This window comes from Meles meles, chromosome 3 (genome assembly GCF_922984935.1).
Source record: "Meles meles chromosome 3, mMelMel3.1 paternal haplotype, whole genome shotgun sequence".
Lineage (NCBI taxonomy): Eukaryota > Metazoa > Chordata > Mammalia > Carnivora > Mustelidae > Meles > Meles meles.
Genome location: NC_060068.1, coordinates 180,429,305 through 180,445,801, shown reverse-complemented (window position 1 = coordinate 180,445,801; position 16,497 = coordinate 180,429,305). Strand labels below are relative to the sequence as shown.

At 46.7% G+C, this 16,497-nt stretch overlaps 1 protein-coding gene across 2 annotated transcripts in view; it reads left to right on the top strand.

Annotated features, from left to right (window-relative positions):
• Window positions 1-14,925, top strand: part of ICE1 (interactor of little elongation complex ELL subunit 1) — a 59,373-nt gene extending 44,448 nt beyond the window's left edge. For both annotated transcript variants that reach the window (XM_045999462.1, XM_045999461.1), the window contains exons 15-19: window positions 444-604; window positions 4,734-4,924; window positions 6,867-6,973; window positions 12,677-12,775; window positions 13,566-14,925. In XM_045999462.1, coding sequence (XP_045855418.1) covers window positions 444-604; window positions 4,734-4,924; window positions 6,867-6,973; window positions 12,677-12,775; window positions 13,566-13,747 — 740 coding nt within the window. In that variant the 3' untranslated portion in view covers window positions 13,748-14,925. The remainder of the gene's footprint in view (window positions 1-443; window positions 605-4,733; window positions 4,925-6,866; window positions 6,974-12,676; window positions 12,776-13,565) is intronic.
• Window positions 14,926-16,497: the final 1,572 nt, after the last annotated feature.

Sequence of the window (16,497 nt, the reverse complement as noted above, 5' to 3'; positions counted from 1 at the left end):
AGTAGAAGGTTATCATCCATGATGTATGAAAACATCTCTTCGTGTCAGAAGCCTTTTATGTGTCGCACAGGTGAGCTCTGTCTTCCCAGTGCATAAGAAAGAGCCTGAAATGACACTTCTCGGATGGGGAGGTTCTAGGGTTGCAGAGGTCTGAAGAGACAGGCCTGCCTTTGCTTCCTGTTTGGATTTGATGGCTCTTTTCGTAAGACAGTGCCGTAGATTTTCCAGGTATTATGTCTCAAATCTAGTTAAGGAAGGTTTGCCAAAGAGAAAGGGTTGGGAGAGAAAGAAGCAGATCTGCACGAAGCAGGGCCTCCTCGGGCACCCGCCTTAGTGGGAGGAGACCCTGCAAGGCACAAGTGAAATTATTAAAATAGGTTCTTGACTTGTAATTTATTCACTTGATTAGACATAAAGGTTTTTTTGTTTTGTTTCTCTCATAGATTTCCCAGAGTCGGACAAACTGACTTTGTTCATTGCAAATATGTGGCATGACGTATTTATGTCCCAGTCGGTGATTAACAAGGCGATGCAGCTGGTTGCCAGGCAGCGCGCTAAAGGAGAGGTCCGCAGCTGTTTGAGAGCCTTTCTCAACTGGGAAAAGGTAAGCTTTGTTCTTAATTTCTCAGTTGTCAGTTGCACACTTACTTGTAGCTCTCACGTGAACGTCCGTACTCAGTTTTGTGTTTCGTGTTGAATTAGTTCATAGGCATTTCAGGGACAGGACTCTTCCCTGCTGGATCCTTTAAAAGACCATTTTAGCCTAAGCTTATGCATTTAGTTCGGGAAATGTGCGTGAGGCACTTTGGGAAGGATTGGAGCTGTAGGTGTTTTGGTAATTTACTGGAAATTTTATTTCGTTCACTAATGTATGACTGATGATTACGTAGAATGTGTATGTGGGGGGGGTCACAGGAGCTGCATAGCACTGGCTTCTGTGGTGGGCACTTGGAGAGCTGAAGAATGGCATTGCAACTCCTTCCTGTTTCGACTTTTTAAAATCTAAATATTGTGTTCTTCTTTTTGGTTGATGGAATTTTTATTTGAATATTTTGTTCTTATGTGTTCTTTTCCTCTTTATGATTTTCCTTGGTAACTGAGTGCTAATATACCATCTAGATTGGTGTTCTTTCACGCTACAGCTGTGGTCTAGTGAGGATCTCTGGAGGTTGAACTGACAGTAGTAAACTAAGAAGCGATGTCGAATTCAGTGAGAGGTTGATCTCTGTTTTTTATTTTTTATTTACTTAGAGAAAGTGTGCACATGGGTTTGGGAGGAGTGGCAGAGGGAGAGAATCCATTTTTTTTTGTTGTTTTTCGTTTTTGTTAATTTTTTTTTTTTTTTTTTAAGAGAAAGAGTGCAGGAGGGGCACGGGAGAGAGGGAGAGAGAGAATCCCAAGCAGATTCCATGCTGAGCAGAGAACCCAATTCAGGGCTTGAGCTCATGAAACTGAGATCATGACCTGAGCCTAAATCAAGGGTTGGACTCTTAATTGAGCCACCCCGGCATCCCAACCTTGGTTTGTTTTTAAATGACCGTGTATTAATTTCCTCTTGAAGTTATCCTGGCTTATGTGTGTAGTGCAATTTTCTATGTCATTTTGCTTTCTATTTTTGTGCTTTTTGATATTAATATTCATTAGACTTTTTTTCTTTTTTCTCTCTTTTTTTTTTTTTTTTTTTTTTTTTTAAGAGCATGAGTGGGGGCAGAGGGAGAGGGAGAGAATTTTTTTTGCTTTTTCTAAAGAGAGAGCGAGAGCACAGGAGGGACACAGGAGAGAGGGAGAGAGAGCATGCTGAGCAGAGAGCCTGATGCCCGGCTCAAGCTCACAACCCGAAGATCCTAACCTGAGCTGAAATCAAGAGTCCCAGCACCCGGGGCGCCTGGGTGGCTCAGTGGGTTAAGCCGCTGCCTTCGGCTCAGGTCATGATCTCGGGGTCCTGGGATCGAGTCCCACATCTGGCTCTCTGCTCAGCAGGGAGCCTGCTTCCCTCTCTCTCTCTGCCTGCCTCTCTGCCTACTTGTGATCTGTGTCTGTCAAATAAATAAATAAAATCTTTAAAAAAAAAAAAAAAGAGTCCCAGCACCCAACTGGTTGAACCACCCAGGTGCCCCGACTTCTGTTTTCTTATAAGAAGTAGAGCAAAGGGCTATTGGTAAACAGAAGTTAAGGAACCATTAAAAAGCAAAACTGTAATCACCTTTCCAGCAACTCGTCTAGATAAATGAGTGGTCTTGGGAGACACCATCGGACTCAGGTCAGCAGCTTAGTCAGAAGAGCCCTTCTGCCTCCTGTCATCCACCTGCCTCAGTCATGCCTCCTCTTCGCCTGCCCAGGCTTGGTCCTCCTGCTTGTACACTGACGCCTCCTGGTGGCCTGGTCCAGGGGAAACCAGATGTGGTAGTTTGATGATGAAAGACGCTATAAAGAAAATAGAATTTCAATAAATGTGTTCTATATCATATCAAATAAAAATATAAAATCAGAGGTATAAGAAATGAGTAATACTTGAGATAAAAACACCATTATAAGACTTGCAGATTTTCTGTCATAGAATTCAACAGATCAGATAGACAAAAATGAGTAGAACAGTGGAATTCAATAATGCAACAAGTAAACTTGAAAGAATATATATTTCTTTGTATGTCTGGCACATTTATAAAACCAGTCATGAATTTGGCCACATGAAAACTTTAATTCCTAAAAAGTAAAGATTCTATACATAAAATTCTTTGGTAGTAATTCAGTGAAATTCTCCATAAGTAATTCAAAGATTCCATAAACACTACTTGGAAATTGGCATACATGGTCCTGGACAATCTGGGAATAAGCAGGAACTCAAAAGTAAGACGAATGTTTTAAAAGTCATTGAAAAGGAAAACGTTTCATACCAAAGACCTCTAGTTTTTATAAAGCTTATACTCGTTAAGGTAGTTTAAATGTTTTCATTATTAGATAATAGAATGGCTGATTGTCATCTTAGAAATTAAATATCCGAGATCCTAGAAGGGATCTAGAAAAAAAGGAAGAGTTTAAAAGGTAATAGTAACGAAGCAGAGAACAAAAAAACGTAGAAAAAAACCTCATTGCCTTTAAGAAATAGTAGCAAAACATAGAGCTCCCAGATCAGATTAATGAAAAAAGAGAAAATAGGAAATATTGAGGATTTCAAAAATGAGAAAGAAAACAGACTCCAGATGTGGGAGAAAGGTTGAGAAGAACAGAGAAGCTGAGGATGATTTCTTAGCAAAATAAAAATGACTAAACTTGGAACACTTGATAAATCAGTTGTTTTCAGTTGCCACAAAAGAAGTAGAAATGTTGATGCATAATTTACTGTATAAAAAGCATGTGTAGATTCCACTGAATTTTGCCTAGTCTTTTGAAGAGCCAAATAATTCCAGTCTTTTGCTAGTATGTTTTGCAAGTTTGTTTATTTTTTATTTATTGATTTTTTTTTTTTTTTTAATGTAGACTCCACACCCATTGTGGAGCCCACCACAGGGCTTGAACTCAGGACCCTGAGATCAAGACCTGAACTGAGATCAAGAGTCAGACATTTAACTGACTGAGCCACCTAGGCACCCCTTGTTTATTTTTAATAAGAGAACCCAATAAAAAACAGCATAAGAAAGAAAAATACTACAAATCCATTGCTAGGTATTTGTCCAAGAGTTGTCAAATTAATGTCCACACAAAGACAGGTTCTGTGCATGCTCATAGCATTTCACGGGTACCCTGGGCTGGATAGTGCAGCTGCCTCTTGGGGTGAGTGCGCAAGCAGACTGGTCCATCACATAAAGGATAACATTCAGCTACAGGAAGGAGTGTTCCGGCTCCCAGGACGTGGAGCATCAAACGTGCACAGGTGTGAAAGATGCCGGGTGAGGAGTCTGGTGCTGGCTGACTCGAGCTTATGAATTTTTGTAAAAAGACTGATACTGAAGGTCAGAGGATGATAGAATTGGAAGAACTTTTTCAAAGTTTAAAAAAGTTACAACTTCTCTGATTTGAGGTAAAATAAATTTGCATTTCTATTTGTATTGCAACTTAACTCCTTTCTGCCTGATTAGATTCTGCTTTCTTCCTGGAGGCTTTTTTTTTTTTATTAAAGATTTTTATTTATTTGACAGGCAAAGATCACAAGTAGGCAGAGAGACAGGCAGAGAGAGGAGGAAGCAGGCTCCCTGCTGAGCAGAGAGCCTGAAGCGGAGCTCGATCCCAGGACCCTGGGATCACGACCTGAACCGAAGGCAGAGGCTTTAACCCACTGAGCCACCCCGGCGCCCCTCTTTTTTTTTTTTTTTTTTTTTTTTTAATATTTTATTTATTTATTTTAGAAAGCACAAGGGTGTAAGCCTCTTCCCTGGGGCAGAGCCAGAGGGAGAGTCTGGAGCATGGAGCCCCCAGGCTCAACCTCAGGACCTTGAGATCATAACCAGAGCTAAAACCAAGAGTTGGTATGCGTAACCATCTGAGCCACCCAGGTGCCCTCTGCCTGGAGTTTTCTTATCTGACCTACCAATCTCTATGCTTACAATCATCTGAGGGCAAATATTACAGAACGACGATAAACATAGTTCCTATTCAAATACAACTTTCGAAAAGTGTCTTTTAAAATTAAATGATTATTCATCTAATGCTTGTGACCCTCGTGCTTATGTTATGACTGACATAAGATGTGTTATATTTGAAACTCTAAATTTGCTTTTTTCTTTTGCATTTGCTAGAATGCTCCTGTGGATGTGGGTTTCATGGTTTCTAAGCTGCTGTTGACCATACAGTTGTGTCCAAAAACGGAGTTTCAGTCCAGTGAAACATTTGGGGAAGACCTAAGTGACAACACGTGGGAGTACATATTTGCCATCGACCTGCTCTGCTGCCATCAGAAGTGGGTTTGGACGCACGATAACATTATAAGGTACAAGGCTGTTGCGCTGACTGGAAGTTGGGTTCTTGAATCGGAAGGTAGGCTGTGGAATGGTTGCTGAATTGTGGTTTGAATTGCTTTTGCTCTTGTAGGTTGCTGAAACGTTTACAAGCAACATTTGATTTGGGTAAAAATTGGTAAAACTCTCGTTAAAAGACACGTATTATTGTTACATCCCCATGCTTTGTTTTTGTGGTGGCTGTAACTTACTTTCCGTATATTCTGTTACTACTTTCTCTCTCCCAAGGAGTGGTGACCCCTGTGAAGGAGGGGTTTGGGTTCACTGGAACAGCCCCAGCTCGTAGAGCAGTGCCCAGAAAGGCAGCCCTCCATGACTGGTGTAGGGGAAAGTGTCCCGATCGGATGTTAACATTCAGATACTCTGGGAAACCCGTGTGAACAGACGTAGGAGGAACGCCGTGTTAGCAGCTCTTCTCACCTGGGTTTCGGGAGGGAGCTTCGTCTCAGGCATCTGTTTTATGTAATGAATCCGCGCTTCTCTGTGCGCGGAGAATTCTGGCAAATATGTACTCCCACTAGCCACACACTATCTCTGGAAGAGCAGGAGGCGGGAGCATGGAGAAAATCGTCACGCAGGTGATTGTTCCGTAGATCTAAATTTTCGTGGAGGCCCGATTGAGAAAGACTGACTTAAAGGAGTCTGTGGCATTACAGAGGATTCACAAAGGATTAATAGTCTCTATCCTGTAGGTACTTGAATGTGTTCTGTGGAAAACTGGGCTCTCGTTTCCTCCTTAACACTAGGGACAGATGATGTGTGTAAATGTCAAACGACAGGGAACTGAATGATGGTACTGCCACATTGAAATCATCGCCAAAAGTGGATGTTTAGATACTGACATGGGAGTAGTTCCCATGCTTTGCTGGCTAAGGGAGTGACGGTGTGGTGTGTCCCGTACTGTCTGTACAGAGATGTGCGTGCCTCCTCTGGGCCTCATCTCCTGACTCGGAGGAGCCCAGCAGGCCGGGTGACAAGTGAGTCCACCACAGGTGGTTCTGGGCAGCCCCGCTGGCGGTGAGGACAGAGTGCTGGAGAGCGGGATCTGAGCCTGACCAGCGCCACACCCAGAGCCTGGAGTGCTGTGGTCACGTCCACTGGGTTTATACTGCGCGCCTAGAGAAGTACAGCGAAAGAAAAGTCCAGAATTAGTTGAGTAATGGTATCTGAAAGCGTCTTAATTTGAGGTGCTTTTAATTTACCTTTTTTTCTGTGTGTTGGCATTTAACTTTTTAATACTGTAAATACCATATACGAAGTAAATACACTTTGGAAGGAAGAGGAAGCAAAGAGGAGCTGGCCTTTATTCAGTCAGTAGAGAGTTTGTGAGGTGTGGTTTGCTTGTTGCCTCTGAGCTCTGCGCTCCTCCGAGGACATGGTAGAGGCTTCTAGAACCAGGTGCCACATGCACGTCTGGAACGTCCCCAGTGGAAATCCAGACTCCCACCTCCTCCAGTTCTGTGACTTGGGGACTTTGTCTGGCGTCCCTACTCAAGGCCTTGTCGAAGCAGTGAAAACAGAATAAAGGTCCAAGCCTGTAGGTACTTGCAGCTTCTTTTAAGTCCGTGTGGGCCCAGGAATCTGAATGGTTGGAGAGTGAGTGAGCTGCCTGTGTCTGGTCTCTTTTTAATCTAAAGGTTACATCTTCAGAAGACCTTGTTCTGGGGCCCCAACTGGCTTAGTAGAGCATGCGACTCCTGATCGCACGGTTGTGAGTTTGAGCCCCGCATTGGGCATGGAGCCTACTTAAAAATAAGTAAATTAAAAAGAAAAGTCCTTCTTCTTTATCAATTGTCTATTTCTTATGGACCATTTTGAAGTTGTTAATATTTGAGTGATGGTGAGCATGCAAGCTTTTCACGTTTGTGTATGTATATATATGTGTGTGTATATATATATTCTGTTGTTTTTTAGTAAAGAGCTGTGGCCTGTAATGGATAAGTGGATAAAGTACAGAAAAGGACATGCGAACGTGGCATATACTCCTGATATTATTATAGCGTCGATACTGAGGCTGATCGGTGAGTTGTCTGTTTTAATAAAACGTTTTCTTGTTCCTGATCACATGTTAGTGGGGGAATGGGTGTCATAATGGTTGCTGACCCGAACCTCCCGTAATGACGGATTCCTGCCACCACCACACCAGATGCGTTCTCACTTCCTTCTCCTCGCTCAGACCCTTTCTTCATAAATTAATGTTTTCTCTGACTTTGTCAGAGATGAGGTCTGCATGTGGTCCACCGTGCGTGCGATGGAACGTGTGCTGCTCGGTCTGTGCTGCTCACACGCACACGTGCCCACCAGCACATGGAATTGCAGTGTGTGATGCTCGGGACTCGGTCGGTGTCTGTAACGTGCTGTCTCCCGCTCGTGAACCACATTCTTCTCTGCTGGCCCGGGCAGGGTCACATCATGCAACTCCATGACTAGGGACTAGCCTTGTTTTCCTCCAAGCCCATATACAAAAATCAGAATCGTGTTTAAACAGATTTTAAATGAGACATAGATTCTCTTCCATCTTGGGTAAGCAGGATCTCAGTGGGTTTTTGGTTCTGCTCCCTGTCGCCCACACTTTTTTATTTTTTATTTTTACTTATTTTTTCCTCCTTGCGTCATCTCTGACGAGTTGCTCTCCAGACCGTGTGGAGTTATCCCTGATGGGATCTGTTAATTTTTGGAAGGCTCTTCTTACTTTGTTTTTTGTTTTTTTTTTTTTTTAAGATTTTATTTATTTATTTGACAGAGATCACAAGTAGGCAGAGAGAGAGAGGAGGAAGCAGACTCCCTGCTGAGCAGAGAGCCTGATGCGGGGCTCGATCCCAGGACCCTGAGATCATGACCTGAGCCAAAGGCAGAGGCTTTAACCCACTGAGCCACCCAGGTGCCTGCTCTTCTTACTTTGAATGGACTTCTCCATCTGTAGCACATAGTCCTTGCCCCCGAGCCACACCGTCAAGGTTCATCTGATACCACTGTTGTAGCCCCTCAGATCCTAGAACGCACTCACCATGACTTTTAAGTATCTTTGGAGTTTAGTTAGTTAGAGCTTCAAGATAGTACCACTTGAAGTAAGGTTTGCGAATATTTAAGTTATCTAAGGAAGTCCCATAGCTAGATCTGTCTGTGACGTGTGCATAACGGCTAGTTAGGTTGCCGTCCCAGTAAATAGGTATTGCTGCTCTGTGCATACTTTACTGAAGAACGTGGTGCTAAGTGAATGTGCAAAATGGTCCAGGCAGCAGCCTGCCCTTAGGGAAGACATCTGCTTCCACTGGATAGAGCCAGAAGTACACCTGGGGGGAAATTACCAAAAAGAGAGCCTGTGGGCCAAGTGATTCCTGGAGATGGTAGGGGAATTCGAAGAGATGCCTGCAAAGACAGCTTGAGGTGTGGAAGTGGATGAACTGCTCCCTGGGGGACTGTCTCAAAACATAGTTTGCAGAGTCCCTTATTTCAGGAAGCCCCGAGGAACAATTTCAGCCCTAACCCGGAAGCAGTGAGGACAGAGCAGGCTAGGGATGGCACATTCTCAGCAGTGCACTGGCATCTGGACATCTCACTCTGCTTTCAATAGCGTCTTCTCTCCAGGATTCAAGAAAAATGTTCATACTTGGAAACGGCATTTTAAATTATAGCACCTATTTGAAAATGTTAAAAGTTGGGAGATGTTGTTAAATCCAAAAACAGATATATTGATCTAGATGAAGTATCTTTGGAATCTTGAAGAGAACATGATAAACTTTTTAAAGTCACACTTAGGAAATATGGTATGATTTTTGCTGTTGTTTGCAGAGGTGTTTGTTTACGTACACGTACTTGTTGGCCGTCACAGGAGAGGGGACGGGTGTGGGAGAGTGGAGGCTGCACTTCCGGTGACTTCCGCACAGTCCCTGTGCATCCGTGGCAGAGGGTCAGCCTCATGCATGAGTCTCCCCTACAGTTGGCTTTCAGCAGTCTTCCGCATTTGGCTGGGTGTCCAAATTGCCTGAAAAGCTTCTTAGAAAATGTGGGTGTGGACACTGACATAATTAAAGGCCTACGTAGTAAGTCGTATATTATGGGAATAATTGACAATACATAGTTAACAGGATTGTGGGATAAAATGTTAACATACAAATATCGAATGTGATCCAAAGGGTGGATAGCTAGGAGGTGGTGGTGGTGAAAGTGAGGGCAGAGGCAGGCCTGGGGAGCCCTCCTTAGTTCTGTAGACAGGAGAGGGCCGCTCGGACAGCCGGGCTGGCCATGGTTCCGCGGGCTGGGGCTGGCCAGTGCTGGCTCAGCTTTGCCTGCTCTGGCCGGCTGCCCACCGAAGCAATATTCCTGGGTGGTGGGGCGGGGTGTGGGTGGATGGCCGAGGGTGGGGGGCAGAGACAGGCGAGGCCTGCTGGCAGAGTTCTGAGGAGTCATGTCAGGGTCGGATGTGCGTGGGCCCGTCTGCATGCCTGTCAGACTTAGGAGTTGGAACTGTTTCTAAGAAGATAGTCCATTGGAGAACTTCCTGCAGTTTCTGAAGCTGACACTGAAGAATTTAGCAAGTAATTAAATTGCTAGGCTGGGATTTAATAATGACCAAAATCACTAATCATTCATAAAATAAAGGAGTTATGTTTATTCTTATTTCTAGATTGGCAAAACCCTAACTGGATTTTCACTCCATGGGAAATAAAAGACGCTTTCTGTCAGAGCAGTTCTGTGTTGTCTGATGCTGGATAGGGGTGTGAAGATTGCTCTTGGCGAGTGTAGGATTATTAGATCAGCGTCCGACATCTTCAACGATGACGTGTTAGCGCATTTTGTAGAGTGCATTGCTGTGGGTTCAGGGGGCCATGAGAAGTGGAAGAACCTACCTCAGTCAGGGCAGACATGAGGCTTGGAAAGGCTCAGCGCTTGTTTCTGGGGTCACACCGTGGGGAGGTGGCAGAGCAGGGACCGCAGTTTGTGCGCTGCCGGATCAAGTTGGGTGCAGGGCTATGTGGTACCTTTTCTGCCCCCAGAGAGCCTGTGGACTACTCATGGCCCATCTGGTCTTGACTGGATCCTAGAAGCTAGGAGGATGCCATTTCCCCCAGCAGGTTTTTGCGGGGCCAGCTGAAGTAACCGTTGTTGACTTGTGCCCAGTCTCTTCCCAGGCTTGTTCCCTTGTCTTTGAAATTAGCTCACTTTTCCCAGGGGATGTCTGTATCTGAACTCTTGAATGAAAACCCTGGTGGCTACCCAGGCACCTTCCCGGCTGGCCCCCAGCTGCCCTCCTCACACTTCCCTGGGTGCTGGGCAGTCCTATCTTAGACTTGGAGGTTAAGTCCACATTTCTTACTTGTTGTGTTTTAATGTGGCTGGGCCACCCTGGGCTCACATCCCTTCTGCAGGAGGACTCTTCTTCCCATGTGGTGAGCCAAGGTTTGTCCGCCATCTTTGTCACCGTGAATGCAAGTTTCCCCTAAGCCACCTACCTCTGAGTTATGACTTCCTCTTACCACCACCCTCATAGCTCCATTAATTTAAATCACTTAACAAAATCCAATTCATTAAGCATATTTAATTGAAAGAACAGAAGCCATTTTAATAGGTTCTCTATTACCTGAAGTTACACTCACATCCTATGGCGGGATGAGCCCACATCTGTGTTTGGCACACGCCCGTTCCCTGTCTCTACTGTCACTTACGGGTTGAACACCCCTGGCAGATTGTCTTGCAGGACAGGTCTGGGGGCATACCATTACCAGTCCGATCTGATGGGAAGCAGATAATTGAGTGATCAGTAAGTGAAATTCCTGATCCCTGAAGTACAATACTTTTCAGCCTCTGTGAAAGAGTTACCAGAAATTATCCAGATGTTTATAGTTTCATCCTGGATTTGAAATTTTCCAGGCATTCATCCATCAGTAGGCATTTATGGAGTGTTTGCTCTCTGTCATAGCATTTAGGGTGCATGTAACCAGCGCTAAGTTGGTTTTTCTCGGGGATAGTAAGTAATAAAGGTTTCTGTAGTGTCCTTGGCCTTAGTTTCTCCATATTAGAGAAGGATATGAAGCTGAGGGCCTGGGTTCACTTACAAACCTGAGAATGTGTGGTACTGAGAAAACGTGGATACAGAACCGTGAGATTGCAGGGTCCTGTCGTAAGAACCCAGGAAAAACGTGCATCCGGGTGTGTCCCAGAGTCCTCTCCCCATGAGACAGAGAATGGGGCCGCCGCTTTGAAGCAAGCTCGGGTCCCCAGATCCTGGGAATAAAGGAAGGACCGGGTGAGTGGGAACTAGCTCTTGATTGCGTTAGCCTTCAGTTGGCTTTCGCTGCCCCCAGTGAGAAACTCCGGAGCTTCGGTCACTCCAGGTCATATCTACCAGGTGTTACCATGTTCCAGATTGAAAATAACATGTAGCTATTCATTTAACATTAATAACAATAAACCATCCTTAACATAGACATTCTCCACGAGCAGTATTTGCCCAACAACAACGGTGAGGAGAACGGCGTTTATCCTGTCGCAGACCTCTTCACTGTCTGGTTCGTGGGCCTCTCTGCTCTGCACTCAGGCTCTTGCAGTACGTTGTTTTGGTTGAAGTGTGTGAAGAAAATCCAGTTTTGTATGGAGCTGGTAAAGGGAGAGGAGTATTTTAATAGCCTCTTCAGATCATTGTGGATGTTCTTCGACACCGCGTTGAACTTCCACAAGGGGGACCTCCAGGAAGGCCTGATGCAGCTTGAAGTCTAAACCTCCCCAGGGACTCTCCTGCTGAGCTGCCTGGGGCTCTCGAAGTGCATGGAGGAGGCCTTCTGCCCAGTCGGGATTCTGTGACTTGCTCCGCACACTTGGAAAATACTGATTTGCATAGGTCTTCCAAATATCGACAGTATCGAGAAAACAGGCATTGATATCATCACTGATCTCATCAGATTTTTGAAGCTGTCAAGCTCTGGGTGGCTGATGGAAGGTTTTCCAAAATTCTGGTTTTGCTTAAGAGCTCACATTTTATCTTGGACAACGGTGATAAATTTCCTTGCAGTGACTAGGTTCACTTTATTCGTTTTTGAGAAAGTGTCTATCTTGGTCTGAAGAGCTGGAGTCAGTCAGTCATTCTTTCAGGGAGATGTGGGTGTTGCATGGGGGAGCGTCCTGGTCCGCTACCCGTTCCAGCAGCTCCGAGGTCCTGGGCCCTGGCTTTCGGGCCGTCCGTCTGGGCTCAGCCCTGGGAAGGAGGCAGGTCACTCCTGAATGAAAGTGGTGGTGTTGTGAAAATTGTTTTGACCCTGAGGACTCGGGGGGTCTATGAACCACACTCAAGTGCCGCTGTGCTTCTCGGCTGGGTCAGAACACCCACATGTTGGACCGAAGCCAGGCCTGCTGGGCAACCACGCGGGGGTTCCTGCAACCTCACAGAAGTCCACCATTCCCCATTGAGCCTGCGGCAGCCAGTCTTTCTCCTAAGTTCCACTCCTTGTGATACCTTCGCTGAGACAGCCAGGTGCTGTCGTGTCCTGAGTGTGAGTGAGAGCGGGGGTGATTGGTCGCCTTGGTCCCCACTGCCCCCAGTAAGATACATGGCGCTCTGTGGGGTCCTGGTGCCTCACATTTTAACCTGCTTTCATGTAAGAAACATTTGAACTTCAGGATCCTTAACGTACACGGTGTTACCGGAAGGAAACCAAAATTTTAGAACTTCACGAGAAGTTCCCACTTCACCGAAGGTGGCTCGCATTTTGGTTTTTTGTGTCCTCCAGGTCGCTTGGGCCAACTGGGCTTGAAGGAGGGCTTCCCGTCCGCAGTGAAGAATATCAGCTCCGTTATCGGCATGTTCATACAGCATGCCCGGGACGAAGGTAAAACCTTTGTTTATTGAAGTGGTTTTTGAGTCCCTCGCGTTCCTCCCGTTAAACCGCATCTGCGCCTTTCCTGCGGGCGGGGCTCTGTGCCCCCCTCACGGCCACGCGGTTGCGGGGATCAGCACACGGCCGCTCGGCCTGCGCGCCCTGCGTGGGGGGGGGGGTTCTGGTGTGTGATTTGAATTACAATTTAACTAAAATTTAGCTGATTTTAATTAAATAACTTCGGAAAAGCCTTCTGCGAAATGAGAAGGCCCTCACAGTAGGCGCCTGGCCCCTGGCTGCTGTTCCCGTGGGGCGCCTTGGTGCACGGGGCGGGGCCGGGGCGGGCTGCCCCTCCCCGCAGGGCTGCGTTCCTCGTGTTCAGAGCCCGCGTGTAAACACTCCCACCGGAGAGCCAGTAGAGTCATCACTTTGACAAATGCTTTGGGATCCACACTTTATGGAGACTCTCGAATGGAGTGTGATCCTTCCAGAGCTGCCCGGGAAGCTTTGGCATGGGTCCCGCGTGGCTGGGAGCTTTTTGGCCGCGTGGCCTGTGCTGACTCTGCCAGTGCTGGGGGCCAGGCCAGCACTGGGGCCCGCACACTGCCCTTCTGCTCTTCTGTTTCTTTCCATCTGCAGATGTGTGCTTAACTCATTTTTCCATCACAGGACTTGTCTTTCGTACTTTTCATGCCGGCAGAGGGTGTCCTGTGTGTGAATAGTGATTCAGTGGGGGACAGCATGAACATTTTCAATAACAAGCATCTTCTTGTGTAATGACGGATATGAAAATTCCTTGCAGATATCCCGTGGGGCATCCAGCTGGCGGCTGTGTACGCGCTCTGTGATTTGAGCCCCAGCAATCCAGCGGAAATATCCAAGATCCTGGAGGCCTGGCGCCAAGAGACCGTGCACAGCGTGCCCTCCGCAGTGCTCAGCTGCCTGGAGGAAGTCAGCTCACTGTGCGCGGAGGAAGTCGGCTAAGCCGCCCCGCGCCCCGTGTCTAAAGAAGTGCCTTTACATATCTCGAGTACAAATAGATGAGTCAGCTCGCGGAGCACAAACTGAGGTTTCAAAAGGAAAGACATGGAAGAGAGAAAATGCCCAGAGGCTCTCCTCACTGTGGCGAGGAGACAGAAGCCAGCCAGCCGTGGCAGGGCTGCCTTTCCCTAAACCGCATACATTTCACTTAAGGCTGTTGTGATTCCATGACATGTGGGTTGTATTATTGTGTCTTGGTCAAACAACAAAAACTTGAACTTAGCCCTTTTTTGCTGCAGAAAGTGTCCTTTAGTCGCTTTTTAAAATTGAGTGGCATTTTATAATGAATTTAATATAAAAGCATTGATTTGGTTCCTAGGCTAATTTTGAACTTTGCGCTGAAATGAGTGACTCGGGAAAAACAAGCTGGGACAGAGCTGGCAGACTCCTCGGCTGTCTTAGCTGGAAACGGGCTACAAAATTGTTTCTCCAGGTGTAGTGCGCAACCGGTCGGAGGAGAACCCAAGAGAACCTTAGAGACCCGCTCTAGTGCATCTTCTTCCTGTCTCCGCAGGCCCTTCACGCTGTCACTGCATCAGGACAAGGAGGGCTGAAGAGTAGACGTTCACTTGCAGGCTTTGTGTCAGCGACCTGTACATAGACGATTCAGAGACGCGCAGGCAGGTCTCTGTGTGTGCCGTGTATATATGGACCGTGCTATAATGTGTTTCACATTTGATGATATTCCACTTTGGGAATTTTAGTATTTGTACATAGAAAATGGGTTTAATAACTCACCGTGGTTCTGATTTGTCTTATATTCATCATTTCTTAAAACTCTTGTATGTGTTTTTTATAATAAAAAATTAAAAGTAAGCCATGCACACGATTGTTCTGATCAGTGAAGAGTGACACTTGGCATTCCTTCTACTCTAACCAAAGACGGAACATTGTCCACTCTAACCAAAGATAAAACAGCCGTTCCAAATGGTAGAAATATGCTACATTGCCGTTGTCTCGCGGGTTTCTCCGAGATGCTCTTAGTGACATTGGAAACCAGATGATTACATACTGATTGGCCCTCATGATTGGGTTTCTTTACTCACAAGTACTGCTGCCCTTTAAAAATTACATTTGACGACTATTTTGCTACTCCTGCCCGTGTTTTTAAAGTAATTATGACAAACATAATTGAGATTTATAAGTAACTCTGCATTGCCCTTTGGAAGCTCTTTGTTGGCGTGTTGTTCTTCCTTCCAGTGTTTGCTGAGTATGTGCTCGTGCTAGGGGCCTCGCTGGGAGGAGCCAGCGAACAGACACCACGGGCCCTGTTGGCAAAGACCTGTGACCTGCTGGGAGAGAAAATCCTACCCCCGCCCCAGGGAGTGGGCAGTCAGAAATTGTAAGCGCAGTGAAGGAAGCGTGGAGGTGTGCACCGGAGCAGTAGGGCTGACTCCTCTCTCTCTGTGTATTGGGCAAGGAGGGTCCCTCTGAGGAGGCAGCAGGTGAGCTAGGGCCTGGGAGGAGGGAGCCAGCCCTGAGAGGAGACAAGTGACCGTCCTGGACCGGTGACTGGCTCTGAGAGGGAGGAGCCCATTGTATGCGGGAAGGAGGCTGGTATAGCCCGGACACGCTGTTTAAGGAGGCGAGCGTTTGGTCCGTCATAGAGGTGACTGCCGTCACGTGGACCTGGACAGCTCCAGGCTTGTTTGTGGTGGGATGGAGGTTTGAGTAGCGGTCTTCTATGCGATCACATTTTAATAGGGCTCTTCTGGGGCCAGAGGATGGGCGGAGGGCAAGAGAGGGCGTCAAGACCACTCAGGAAGTCTGGGGGGAGCCCGGGGTGGCCGTAGAAGATAAAGGGTACAAGGGTTTCAAATCTGTCTTGGAGGTAGGATCCCTGCTAAATTCATGCACTGGGGGCCAGGGGCCAGGTAGGAGTCGAGACTCCGAAGTTACTGGGTTAGGCACCAGGGGTTGGGGACAGGGGCACAGGTTTGGTGGTTGGAATCACAAATATTAAGTGTGCTTTCGGGATGTGGGAATCACGAGCATCATTTTTACAGGCAAAAGTGTGGAGGTAGAATAAATCAGGCAGAAGTTGAGTTGTGGGGAGACTATTGTCGTGGGGATACTATTTCAAATCTGTGTACCTGTGTGTGTGCACGACCTTGCCAACAAGTACCTCCTTGTGACTTGAAGTTGCATGTGCTGTGGTCCCTTGGCGGCTGTCTCCTGGCCACGGCTGAGAAGGCGGGGAGGCAGGCAGATGGCCACTTGCGCCGCAAGGTCAGGCAAGGTGATGAGTGCATTTTGCCTCTAGTGGGTGGCGGTTACCCTGGGGAGCATTTCCCAAAGGTAAGCACGTTAAGGCAAAGAGATGAGGTTTGCAGGTGGCTTGTGGGGGAATTTCTGGTGAATGGGTTGGTCATGGTTTTGTAACCTCAGTAGACTTATGTGTTTTTAATTGGCAGAGGATAGGGAGCCCCAGATTTTTTCCATTGGTTGCCGAGCTCTGGTCACCAGGCGTGTGGAGCTCACTTGTCAGTATCCGTTTGGTGTTGTGGCCTGTTGAACAGACCCGACCTCCCCTGGAGTGCCCTGGCACCCTCGGGCAATGAAACAGTTTTAAGCTACGGTTAGACTGAATTTCTGGTATCCAAGCCAAACACTGGGCTGTGGGTTTTATGATTTAAACAAACGTGTCAACAGGCGAGTAAATGGACATTTGAAGCTGGAGTAAGTAGAATGGG